This window comes from Euwallacea fornicatus, chromosome 18 (assembly GCF_040115645.1).
Source record: "Euwallacea fornicatus isolate EFF26 chromosome 18, ASM4011564v1, whole genome shotgun sequence".
NCBI lineage: Eukaryota > Metazoa > Arthropoda > Insecta > Coleoptera > Curculionidae > Euwallacea > Euwallacea fornicatus.
In genome coordinates, this window is record NC_089558.1 from 2358955 (window position 1) to 2373191 (window position 14237).

At 37.7% G+C, this 14237-nt stretch overlaps 1 protein-coding gene across 5 annotated transcripts in view; it reads right to left on the minus strand.

Annotated features, from left to right (window-relative positions):
- Positions 1 to 1016: 1016 nt before the first annotated feature.
- Positions 1017 to 14237, minus strand: part of LOC136344819 (G-protein coupled receptor dmsr-1-like) — a 71729-nt gene continuing 58508 nt past the window's right edge. For all 5 annotated transcript variants that reach the window (XM_066292625.1, XM_066292627.1, XM_066292629.1 and 2 more), the window contains 2 exons: positions 10175 to 11168; positions 1017 to 1672 (listed from right to left, as the gene is read on the minus strand). In XM_066292625.1, the coding sequence (XP_066148722.1) occupies positions 1473 to 1672; positions 10175 to 11150 (1176 nt within the window). In that variant the 5' untranslated portion in view covers positions 11151 to 11168 and the 3' untranslated portion in view covers positions 1017 to 1472. The remainder of the gene's footprint in view (positions 1673 to 10174; positions 11169 to 14237) is intronic.

Consider the following 14237-nt stretch of genomic DNA (forward strand, 5'->3'; position numbering starts at 1 on the left):
TTACGATAAACCACTAACTGATGCTTTGACTTAACTGAGACTAACCCAAAATCCATTATCACTCATTAACGCGGAGGAATCCGAAAGACGTAAAAGCGTCATTCACATTAAAACTCCAACTTTAAATCAGACCCTTTATTGGAACTCACTCAATGAAGTTTTACCCCGATTTAATCCTCTTTATGAAAGCACTCGACGCACGTGGATATTGAATGTGATTGGCTTGTGATGTACTACCTCTATTGATCTATCAGCAGAATCTTTGTAGAAAAAGGCCGAATCAATATGCTTTATGGAATGTTCAAGCCGGCTTCGCCTCGCCAAGATTTAAACAGGGATTTAGTTCAAAAGAGATTCTGAGGGGCCCATCACGTATACCTTTCAACGTAGAAAGAGTTACCTTGAAAGGCCTAAGGAGTTGAATGCGAAAAAAGGCGATTCTTGCGATTTAGATTATAGCTAGAACGTAGAGACACATTATGATCGACAACGGGGAGGAAAAGACGTTTGATTTTTTGAGAATATTTTGTCTTGAATTGGTCCACTGTTCAAAAATGGAAGAGATTTTAATGGCTTTTTTCGGGCCGACGTTCCATACAGTGGCTCTCACTTTTTTGCGTTTGAAGTTTTTTCTTTCGTTTTAAATTTTTTTTAACTTTTTTTTCCTTTTTTCCGTTTTTAATTTTTCTTCCTTTTTTTTTGAAAACACAGATTTTTTTTAATAAAAATTCTCGTAACCGTATCCAGTAGTATTTTTCGATCGAGCGACCTTCGATCTAGTCCGCCTAACAATATGCCATTACATTAAAGACAATCAGTCGCGTCATCTGATAATGCACATATCCAAAGTTACATAAAAGCCCAATCAAACCAATTCCAGGAAAATTAAGCTGTAATATGAGCACTTGCAATGCTAATGACTTTTAGATGGTGCACTTCCTACAGATTGCTAATGCAGTAGAGCAGTTAATTGAGCTGTACATTAATGGCAATGATTTATAATAAGAAACGGCATGGAAACTAACAAAATTCGTTTATGTACAGTACTTGACATGAACACCGCTTGGACTTAAAACGACGTTTAATGCAGATAGCGGATAATATAAAAATCGAAAGGGCAAAAACACCAACTCTTGTTAACGAATTCTAATTAGGACAAGGTAATGAGCTGATGTTTTGTCATTTGATTGGTTGAGAAGCATACGAGAATCGAGCTACAAAAAGACACGAAGTATCTTATATAAAGAATAAACATACAAATAACAGTTCACAGGTGTTTAGTTATTGACAGTTCAATGTTCAGCATCAACAATTATTAAAACTTCACCAGTAAGTTATTCGTTGAATGTTTCAATATTTACATTCACTTTGTACTACACAAAACTAACGACGAGCATTTTAGATCAGAACCTTCAGTATTAAAGATAAGTTTCCGATTCACATTCACTGCCTTCCCGGCCTTTCTCCGAGGACTATACGAGAGACATTTTAGTTTCCACCCCGTTCTCCTCCTGGCCATTTTTTGGATTAGATCGCTTTCTGACCAGCCAGTTGCTAATCTTCTGGAACTGGAACATTTCCTGGAAAGTCGCGCGGAACTGCCTGGACATGGTGCAGTATAAGATGAAGTTGATGGAAGAGTTGATCAGCGCTATGATATCCATAATTTCGCCTGAAAAAAGGGAGAATTTATTGATTTTCTTGAAGGGTTAATGAATATTTTATTTTGAACTTCGCTCACAGGGAGAGAAAGAGAGAGAGAGAGAGAGGGAGAGATACGGGTAGTGATGTTTTCGAGACTCAAAGCGCCCGTGAGTTACTTACATTTTGATTTAAAAAAGTAATCAATATATATTTAAATTACCTTGGGCTGAAAACTTTCGAATTGCAAACGGATTCAGCCACATCAAAGCGTATAGATAAAGTCGCAAACGCCTCTTCCACTTTCAATTTAGGTCAAAGATACAAGAAAAATAAATTCAGCCTTCTAACCCAGTTACAATAATTTGTCGTCCCTGTGTCCGCGAATTCCATTTGCGGTGGAAAATTTGAGGTTTACGCAAGAGACGAGCAAAAAGTTGTTTTTCGATACCCTTTAAATATTTATCAGGCTGAAGTATCGGCTAAATTGAGCCGAAGATTACCAATTTTTAAATACTGATTTAAGGGAAAATCCGGACGGAAACTTACCCGAAAACTTTAAGATTGTTGAGCAACTTCGTTGGCAAAAACGGACAGATCTAATGACTATAGTTTCAGCAATTAATCTCAGTTGGGTCAATACTGATGCTGTTTGGAATGAACATAGTTGTAGGAGCGATGGGGCATATGTTGAACCTATTGATTTCAATTTACCACCAAATCATGTCAGCCACCGAGCAAAGGATAAACAGATTCATGAGTTTGTGAATACAAATAGACGCAAATTTACTAATTCATCTCCATCTCGAAGAGAGGACTGATAACAACATCTGAATGAATCAAGAGCAATTTAGATATTAATCCGTGACTATTAACACATGTATGGGCAAAAGACATCCGTCGAGAATATTGAAAGGTGAACATTATAAAGAGCGAACAAGATTAATGAGTAACGAAACCTATTTTAGGGACAGTTTTTTAATTCCAGTTAGGGAGCGTCAACTGTCAGTTATCGATAAACCTATGACAGATGGAACGTTTTCGAAACCAAGACTAAGCTTAACCAAGACTGGTTCGTTAAGAAGCCAGAAAACTTGCAATATTTTCTGAAATAGGATTTTCCTTTAAAGCTTTGAATTCGTTTCTTTAGCTCCTTTGGAAACTACGAGGAGAAATAGTGAGGGATGTTTTAATTACCTTTTTGGTGTTTGAACGGGGACGTAGTCAGTAGAGGCCGCCGGAGGTATCTCCAGGAAAAATTTTAACATCTCAATAGCTATAACAATCGGAGGCGAGTTTTCATCGGGATTCTAAATGTTGTTTCCAATAAAAGAAGGGTCAAATGGAACATGTCCAACCCAATATGAACCTAATGAAAACTAAATCAAATCTATATTAAATCGACAAGGGATAATGGGATTTCTGCCTTCCTTAACTGAGCCTTTTACTGGATTATTTGAGTTTCTCTCGAACTTTAGTAATATCCCTGTTTGTTTAAGCACGTGCAAGACTCAATTGACTTAATCTTGAACAAATCTTCAACCCTAGGAAAAACAGTAGTATTCCATTAAAGAATTTCCAAATCAGGCCTTTAAAATTTAGATTTCCAGTAGTTCGTTGTCTATAAATTACCTTACATAACACGTTTATACAGCGACGAAAAAAAGTATTTAGACGCCGCGTCAGTGGGAGTATAAACATTTTCCTAACTGAAACTATTAATCGTATTTAATAATCTATATATAGAAAATAAATCTCCTAGCAGGTTTTTTTAAATTTATCTATCATTTATTAACAATACAGGATAAGAACTAATAAAAATAAATTATGACAAACCAACTACGAAATACAACGGTAAAAAAGTATTTAGACACATTCTATAAGACGTATTAACAAGAAACAAAAAATGTTTTAAATATTTTTTGGGGTACCTTTGGGACTTTCTAATAGCTTCCAATCGTCTAGGCATAGATTTAACCAAATTCGTAGTCACTTCTGGGGAAATAGTATTCCATGCGTCCAGTAATTCTCTTTTCAGATCGATGCTGTTTTTCATATTTTTTTGTCGAATTTCCCTATCCAATTCCTCCCATAAATATTCAATTACATTCACGTCAGGTGATTGTAGGGGTGTTCCCAATACATGAGGGGTATTGTACAGATGCCATTCCCTTACAAAATGCGCTTTATGTTTGGGATCGTTATCTTGTCGAAAGTGATAACGATCATCAAAGTTTAATTTAATAGAACTTTGACGCAAATTTGTTTTTAAAATGTCTAAATTAGAGAATTTGTTCGTAATGTCACCTATGAACGGAAGATTTCCTACACCATTCGCCGCCATGCATCCCCACACCATGACGTTACCTCCTCCGTGCTTAACAGGGGGTTGCAGATTTTCCTTATTTAGCGCTGTACCATCCGTTCGCCAAACTAGTTTGCGCCCATCCGATCCCCAAACGCTAAATTTGCTTTCGTCGGAAAATTAACGGTTTTCCAAAATTCATATGACGTGTGTAAATTAGCAATTGCGAAATTTAATAGCTTTTTTCCTTTCACCTGATTAATTAAGGGTTAACGACGTGCAATACGAGTTTCGAAACCTTCCCTTCTCAACCTGTTCCTAACTGTTCTTGGTGTTACAGAGGTCCCTATTGCAGTTGCCACATCTCTAGCGATGTTTGTTGAACATTCAAATTAATTTTTCTTAATAGTTCTCATAATAAAGCGTTCATCTCTGGCGGTGAATTTTAAAGGCTGCCGGATCGCCTTTTATTTTGAACTGTATTTAGACCTTTATATATTTATTTATAGTATACGCCACCGTTGAATGGCGTCTGCGCATCAATTTTCCTATCTCCCTTGCAAATTTACCTTCTTTATAAAATGTAATAATAACGCTATTTTTTTCAATTGCCGATTCTCTCGTTTCTGGCGCCATTATATGAACTTTAATTCTCACTTTGCTTTAATCACGGAGTAACTGATTCTGAATGATCGCGTCGAACCTGTCCCTACTTGTTGGTTCTTGTTTACAACTGACGAATGATTAAAAAGCGCCATCTTTGTATGCGTCTAAGTACTTTTTCCTGATGCGTTTCGCACTTGTTCCAACTCAAATTAATTTTGTTGGTTCACATGTTTGTATTTTTAATAATTTTCATGTTATTTTAAAAGCCTGGCCATAAGGTTCATTTTTCAAATATACATGATTTTGAGCAATTAATAGTTTCTGTTTTTTAAAGCTTCACTCTCTGACCGAGGCGGTGTCTAGATACTTTTTTCCGCCACTGCAAGTTTCGTTATTCGATGGATGCAAAAGTCCGGTAGCTCCAGCAAGGTACAGAATGCCAGACTCGTATTCTATATAAATCAGTTAAATTTCTTATATCCCAACCGAACTCGAAGGAAATGCGTCACTGAGCTCTTAAAAAACTCTGTGCAACATTCAATTTTAAAATACAGGTCACAGGGACACTCCACGGTTTCAATAAAGAGATTTGTAGCATTCAGCATGACTGAAATAGGAATTACGTTTCCACCTTTCGGCATTTTTGTCCAGTAAATGACAAGTACTACGATACAATGAAACGAAATAATTTCGCCATTTTCGGATTTCTATACGTCTCTCCGACCGTTTTCAAGATCTTCCTACTTAACCATAAACTGTTCGTATAAGAAAAATTGCTGCTTTTATAGTTAAAACTCTCGTTTCCCACTGCTGTACCAAATTAGATTCACGTCATCAACCTCGCAATATATGGCCGACTTTGTTTATTTCATAAGGTAGAAGAGTGGGTTGTGGATGCCGTTGCTACGTAACGTTGCATCTTACGTCTTGATTTGAAGCTTTGTGTGGGAAAAGGACGCCATATTCTATGCATGAGGCATCTTTACCTTTAATCATAATGTTAGGTGCGTGAGTCATAGCCGATCCAAGCTGTGGCGTAAAATGAGAATTTAAACAGACAAAATCAGAAATTAGTTTTTAGGATCGAAAGCTCAATGCTTTCCTCACGTGGCATACGCAGGGTTCAAATAGGTGGAATATCTATAACTTATCACCAGTTTTAAGTGCATTGGTTCCGGTGCGACGTTTCATATAAATTAATTGTCGTATCATTCGCACATATTTGCCAAGGGATCGTGTTACTTGTCTATTAACACTGATGGGAGAAACTATGAAAAGCAAAAAAAAAGTTTGGATTTCCATCAGGTCAATTAAGGCTAACGATGGACAATAAAAGGAAAATGATTACACCCATCAATGGTTTCAAAAATAACTCTCAAGCTCAGTTACGGAGACATAATATCTACAAAAATGCGGCCTAGTTGACAGGCATTAGAGATTAATGGAAAATATTAGTCTTCTTCAGGAAAGTCTATGTATTAGTGACAGCGTAATATAAATGGATCTGCCTAACGAGACCTGAATAAGAAAATTGGAATATGCAATTTGATCCTTTTAATTGCACAACTAGAAAGTCCTTTGCAGCTGTATGAATATTCATTTTCTGTGTATTAGTCTTATCATCATTATAATCTTTTTTTAATCTTGATGCGACTGCACAATTTTACCCTGGAAAGCAATAAAAGTGGACGCGTTGAAAGGGCAATAATTGATATTTGATGGCGCATTGGTACTTTACATGCAGCTGGAAAGTAGGTAGTCGGTTTCGGGTTTGTCACATTCCAGAATTAAATCCGATTATTGCTGTCGATTCGATATGGGGACCAAACACACGAGGTTTGCGTGATGGAGAATGGATGCTTCTGCGGTAAGAAAGGGCGAAAAGAGAAAGACAATAATTGATATTTGAAGGTCCATTATTAATGTCGAGATGTCTGATTTTGTATCGAGATTGGATCTTTAATACTTTATCAGCAAAATTTTTTAAATGAATTTTTGCAAGCCCCATAATTTATCTCGAAACCGTTGGTGACTGTGACTAACTCCCTTTCAAAAATCAAAAACAAACAATATAATTAAATTCAGTATTTCGGACATTTGCGTTAACGATTTTTTGTCGTCTGCAAACTTTGATTCCCTTTCGGACCTTTGAACAGGACAAATAGAGCGATGAGTGAAAGCCGACGAAATGTAATCGGTCCGTCTAAAATGAACTTAGAAAATGAGAAAAGTTTCCCTCGGCAGATAAAAATGCACTGTGTTGCCGATATCTCAAAGTTTAAAAATAAATCAAATTCGGAAAAAAATAATCAAAAGTCTGAGTGCGCTTTATACGTACGTACCGTTCTCATGTTGCTTTCAGTTTCTGAGATAAGGAGCCTCTTTCACATCTGTGTACTGAAATTAAGCATCTCCAAGACTCCTGAGCATTTACCATTTTCCACATAAATTTATCATTTAAGTCTCAGGATTTCCTTCAAATCTAAATATACTGCGTGACTCATAAAAGAGAGCACCTTATAAAAATGATTTGATTTAAACAATTTTTGTTATACATGTTTCCCATATTAACATGAACGCTTGGATAAAAAATTAAATAAATTTAACCCTTAAAACAAGAAACAATTTTAATAGTATATCAGCCCTTCATGTTGCCTTATGCTCGTAAATTTTGTAACTCTCTATCCGCAATATCCCAGATATGTTCGATTGGAGATAAGTCTGGAGATGGGGATGGCCAAGGTAACAAATCGATTTCATTTTGTTTTCGAAACTTAAGTTTTCCTTCTCTCGAATTAAGAAACTCCAAGTGCTTCATGAAGATTCCAAGTAAGGACTCAAGTCCTCAGTTTTCTCCGTGGAACCAATTACACGCTGGGTGCAGTTTTAGGGCATTTTTCCGTTTAAAGTCTTAAAATTCATGAAAATTTTAAGTGCATAAAAAGTTCTCAGAACTTCCAAACAATGATTGGTTGCATGAAAATCCTGAATGGTTAGCTCCTTAAAATTGCTTTTCTGCAATTTTGAGCTTTTTTTCCACCATCAAATTTCAGACACACAATGATTAAATTGCGATCAATTCCACAACAGTTCTTTTCTCTATAAATTTTCTATTTAACGAGGACCACTTTAAACTGAGCGCCATTGGGGCCTGTATGGCAGGTGGGTATTTAGGTTTCCTCTATTTAAAGTGTAAATAGGAAATCATCACGTTGCCCTTCGGATTTTATGTTTAATCATGTCGTTCAGAAGTACTACAAACCAGACGTTTTGATGGTTAAAAACCTAGCTAATTGAAAATTGCCGTTTCATCTATTAAAAGGTGACACTTTTGCAATTTATTGCTCGCTTTTTGCAATTATACACTTTTAACCTGGCTGAACGTCAATCATCTGCGTTTAATGGAACTGCCAAAAAATATTTGTTCACATGAAGAAGTTAAACTGATATCGATTTTCAGAATTTTCCGAATTAATAGAAAATGCCCAGCAGGGTTGAAACTTAATTACGGTCGGCAGCTTAGTGTGCTTAAATCTTCTATTACACTGCAATTTATAGCATTCCAATTGTGTAACAATTTAAGTAGGAAAAGAATTCGGGGGATAATGAGTTCTTTTTATAGAAAGATCTCTAAAGGGAAGTTAAAGGCACAAGAGAAACCTCAATTGTATTATGTAAAATTTAATTGGGGGAAACTTTATCTCGCGGATGAACTTTTATGGTGCTTTTGCAGGCTTGATGGAATTAAATTAAAGGATAATTTTCATACGGAAAAGATAAAAAAACAAAGCGAAAGTTGCTTGTTTCCGAAGTAACTTGCAGATTTTTGCACAAAAGTGTTCTCGTGGACTGCGATTTATGCGTGAATCTGCCGCAATGAGAAAATTTCCTGCGGACTTTAAAATTTTCAGATTTTCACCTCCGAATTCGAAGATGTGGCGCAAATCTGTTTCTGAGTCGATATTGCATATTTTCAACCTCAGAAATTCGCATGTTTTCCTGAAGCCTTGAAATTTTGCAATCGACTAAAAACAGTGCTCAATCGAAGGGACTTGACGCACTCAACTAACACGTTTGGGTTCAAGAATTGAAATCTACAAATTTCTACAGAAAATTCTCAAGTCAAGACTTGAATCTCGTTTCCATTTATTGTGCGAAAGTGAATGATAGTTCCAGGATGTTTATCTTTAAGTATACAAATTTATAAAATTTTAATCGAAAATTTCAAGCGTAGTTTTCCCTGAAGTCAAATGCAAACGTGTAGAAAGCAGAAAAGTACTATTCCTAGTTACTTCATTAAAGTGGGTAAAAAAAGTAGCGGGCGTTATATTTACTTGACGGTGCGTTGCCATGGGCGACGGGCGGTATGTAGCTTAATGCCCCGTTGCCAGGAGTGACGGGCCACAAAGATGAAACAGCGCCGGCCGGACGTAAATTCTTTGTTTCCTCCATAAAAAGCTAAGATGTAGACTGCGGAATAATCACCATAAAACTCTAACTAAGCAAGCAGTTATATTATTAAAGAAAATAGTTTCCTCTACGTTAGCCAAACGATTAAATTCATCCTATGAATGGCCGCAATCTGTAAGAGCAATTTCGTAGTCTGTAAATTTGACTCTATACCACACTCCTTGAATTGCTACGACATAGAGCAATCAGGAACAAAAATTAAATAATATGCATAGGTTACTGACCTGTAGATATATTTGTATTGAGTAGGGATACAGAGCGTCCGTTTCTAGAACTCAGCCATGGGGATCTCGGTAATCCCAAAAGAGACGAGGTCGGTCAAATTGGGGGCAAGTTGCGCAATTTGGAGGGCAAGAAAATGCTAAAAATTCTTACGACTTTCAGAGATATTCCAAAAAAGCTTTAATTTCAGCTTTTTTTTTTCGTTTGGAGACATATGTTGACCGGCACGCTCACCAGATTTGCCCCCATTCGATTGTAATTTATGAGGGAAGTATTGGAGGTCTCACCTGTAAATCTGTACCACCACCAAAGAAACAAATTACAACAATGAGCTGCGAAGAAAGATCATCGCATCTTCCAGGACCAAAATAAGGCGAAGGAACATATTAAGATCAATGCAGCATTTAAGAAGACGCCTAGAGCTGTGGTTGGAAGTTTTAGAACGGACACCCCGTATGTTCCTTTCGACTCCAACTCAAAGAAGGGCCATCTTGCAAGAAGTATAGCTTCAAGCAAAAACTTAAATGGGAATTTGAAGTTGTTATGGATATGAGATGGAAGTCGTTTGACTTGCCAGTAACATGATTTTTATGTACTTCCACGAGTTTGCCTCTAAACTATAGGAAATCTCGTCTTAGCCCGGTCGAGATCGTCGAAAACATCATCATTACAGGCCAGTGCCTATCTTCCCTGCTCTGACCGCTCCTACGTGAATTTTGCAGTTTACGAATGAATCAGCTAATTCCCATTAGGGCTCGAAACCAAGCACAGAAACCGCATTTCACGACAGTGCGAGTTTACATACCAAGGATAATAGAAATCCCTTTCATCGCTAACGAAGCACTGTAATTGACGTTAAATGCTACGGGTACTGTGTATGTTTCATTGAAATACTGCAAGTTTGGGGAAATATTAAGCCAACAGACTCACCTAAAGCCACGTAGCACTCTCTAAGGAATACGGCCCCGTACACTGCACTAATCTGCCCCAAAATCGCCTGAGGAAACTCTGTCAGAAGGAACAGGAACAAGACAGTCAACAGCATCTTCGTCGTCCTGTCCGCTTGCGTTTCCTTGTAAAGCTGAATGGAGCTGGGCTTTCTTTGGCTGTTGAAATCTTCCAAGGGCTGGCATGAATTTATCAGTCTGTTCCTGCGTCTCCTCGTGTCCATGAGGACTGCTATAATCTTATACGACAGCACGCTCAACAGCACACAAGGCAGCAGTTTCAAGAGCAAACTATACAACCACATGCTCAATTGTAAGGGGTCGTTTGGGTGCAATAGGTAAATCGTCTCCTTCTTAAGCTCGGAATGTTCGTACTTGTCCCGATTTTGCTTCAAAACAATGACCCCATTTAAGTCGCAAGTTTGATTATATGCCTTTACGTCCAAAGTCGAAAACATTGGGTAACACAACAAAGGGCACACTATGTAGGTCGTGACGATTACGATTAAAGTCTTTTTCTGATCCGAGCAAATTTTACTGTGGTGCAATTGCGAGACGTAGACATACCGCCAAATCGCCAATATAATGGTCAAGCAACAAGCAATAAAATGTAGGGTGAGGGTGAACAGCGAATGAAACATGTAATAAATGGCCCAGGGATAATTAAAATGGGTGTAATAAAGAGGCTTGGAGGCCAAATTACGATGGATTGTGAAAGGAATGTATTGTAGCATAACTAATAGGTCTGCGACAGCGAGCCCCGTTAAAATGTAATTAGTCGGAGAGCGCATTTGCTTCGTTCGTAAGACACAAATATTGAACATATTCGCTATTGAACCGAACAGGCAAACGGTCAAGCTCAAATATCCGTGAATGTTCTCCTTATAGTGCTCTTTGAAGGCATCCAAGTCACAGTACGTGTGGTTGGTCATGTCGCTGGCTTCCCAGATATCCGTCATCCTTCAGAGTTCCATTATCTGGAACAGAACAAACATGAAAAGGATGTGACGAAAGAGAAAAACGCCATCATCAAAGCAAAAGCGATAATAGGGTGGAGATATACGGGACGTCGTTTCTGGAGGTCGGTTGGTTAAATTGGGGAAGAGTTGCGCCGTTTCTAATTCAAGAATTAGCCGTTTTAAAATTTTCCGCTGCTCTCCGAGATATCCGAAAAATGGAGAAATTTTGGAAAAACGCTTTTATTTTCTTGTCAGTTTATTTGGCGAGACAATTCCAAATCACTGGCACTTCATCATGGTAACTCGTCCTCTTCCACAATGTGGAGATATCAAATTTGGAATACGACGTTTCGATTTCCGGCAACCAATCAAGTTTATTGTTTGTGGGCGCCATTTCGATTTTCACATTTTTGAATTCAGCCTCTTCCACTTAATAGCAGAGCCATTTCAGGCGATCGAGATACACGTTGGCCGGCACGCTCGCCGGATCTGTCCCCATTGGATTATTGTTTTTGGGGAAACTGTTGAATACTTCATTGTTTCGAGAGGGCATGGAATGTGTCATACTGCCTGATCGCCAGAAGACCAGATCTGGTGTCTTCCAACACAAAGATCCGCCCAACCATCTTGAAGCTTGCCTTTAGTTTGTTGACTTACGTTTATATTGTTTCATGAAAAGAATTTATTCTGAGAGTGTTCCATCCTATTGCAGGTCATAATAAACGATTCAAAGCGATTGAAGCTTTTCCATACGAAATACAATTAATCGCAGCTTATATTATCCAGGCAAACAAACAAACGCTTCAACGGAATGCCATTGGAATGAATTTTAATTCATGTAAATGCGCTCACACTGAATACATGCATGAAAAACATGCATTTTATTCCAAGAGATAATAATGCAATTTGTTATTAAAATCGTATTTACATTCCGAGAATCGGAAATAGTTTTTGTCATCGGGAAAATTCTGCCGATAATGAATGTGTCCCTGATACAGCACGACCTGACCCCTAAAAGCACTTTCGGCAAAATTTTGAGCTTATCCACTAGATTACTTTACTTTACAAGCAGATTAGCCTTGCCCTTTAGGGAATAAAATTTACATCAATGAATTGTAATGGACTCGGATACGTTTCACGAATTCCAAATTCAAATTGCTTACGTTTCAGCAGCTATTGGACACGTGCTACTAAATCCTGTATATACAGTTTGTGGCATATAAACTAAGGAATATTGAGGGATTTTTCACAGATTTTCTAAGTGAATGCAAAGAATTCAGCTCGAAATTGAAGGAGGGGAAAAGTCAACCGTTAAAATTCTTTTAGGGACTATAAATACGTCAAATTGCCTGAATACAAAACAGCTTAGAAAACTTGGTTTTTATTTACAGCCCACGGGGCGAACGGTTTAGAATCTAATTTCGAGGGCTTATATTATGAAGTGAAAATATCCTGGCTTTAAGGGACCCTTGGAAATGATGCGCAAAGTCTTACCGAGCCCCTATTAACCCCCCATTATCTTCTTTATAAGAATTTCTGGAGAAGCTGCCTCAAATAGTCGTAGTTCTTTAAATGTAGGCGTCCCATGTACATGTGTGTTTCCCCTGCTTATTTCAAGCCGTTTAATCAAACGAAAATAGAAACCTTCTACTCAACTAGAGGATCTAAAGAGCTTAACACTGCATGAAATCTCTTCCTGGAAATGCTCTGCACGTGTAGTATACGACAAACAGGCATGGAAAATCTCACTTAATGGGACAAAGGAACGAATGTCAGTCTTGTGGGGTAAATCATGCAGCCTTTTAGATATTTGCACCATACTTTAATTCAAGTTCGAGAAAAACATTTCCAAGGGAAACGCAGTCATTCGCCATAATGGAGTGATCGCGGCAATTGGAGTGAGAGGGAAAATAAGGAATCTAGACAAAATGAGTTTATTTTTCAATTAATTTTAGAAATGATTCATTAATAGTTATTAGAAAAACACTTCCCAGAGAAGCGTAGTCGTTTGCCAATGTGACTTCCGCGAAACCAAAATGTTTTACGGCTGGCCCTAAGTAAAGCAATAAAGGCGAAAGAGAAAATAAGGAGTCGTGATGAAATAAATATTGTGTAATAGCTTAACCGGAATGAGTTGATTTTTAAATCAATTTTAGAAACAATTCGTCTATAATTATTAAAAAAAAACACTTACGAGAGAAACGTAGTCATTGGCCAACATGGCTGCCGTGAAACAAAAACGCCTCAAGAGTACTGGTATTGTAGGGTGCCGAATTGGAAGGGAACTTCAGGGCATTGGTGGTTACGTTTACACTGTTCAAGTAGTTTCTTGAGCTCTGACAAAAAAATATTATTCCCTATTTTTAAAAAGCAAATAGTGCTTGTTCTCAAAGGCCTTTTGGGAAATGTGAATGCAATAAAACTCGGAATTACCGGGCGCAAACTTTATTATTATTTCCCTTACCAAAACTTCCAAATTCTGCACATTTTCATCTGTGACAAAAATTAAATTTGGCCGAACGCTTTAAAGCTTTTAAATTACGGATTTATGCACCGCTCGGCGTTACAAAAGGGCTGACCTCTTCCTGAAAAATTATTATCCCTCATCAGCAGGAATTTATGCAAATATGTCGGAGTATGTGCGCTAAAGGGCCTTAAAACGAAAGAAAAATAAAAGTGACAAATTTATTAAAATGTCGTCTTCAGGGCGGATTATCTTAAACCGCGGTTCATTAAATAATCAAATGGGGCACTCCAGCGTTATGTCCCGGAAGCCACATAGTGACAATCATTCGTGTGGGACCATCGTGGAAGGGGGGTCGTTTTTACGTTTGTGAGTGTTTAAGGAAAGAGCGCATTACGAGTTGTGGTTTATTAACACTGGGGAATTAGACTCGCACGAGCTGAAGCGCTTTCGACAACATAGGTAAACCTTATAAAGGCTGCAAAGACGCTATAGTCGTAAAAATAAGAAGCAAAATCACTGCAGAAGTTACGTTTAATAAAGGCGCGCAGGGCTGCTATGTAGCTTTAACTTTATGCGAAAGTTGTTTATATCAAAACGTTACATATTGGCGCAGAGGAAAA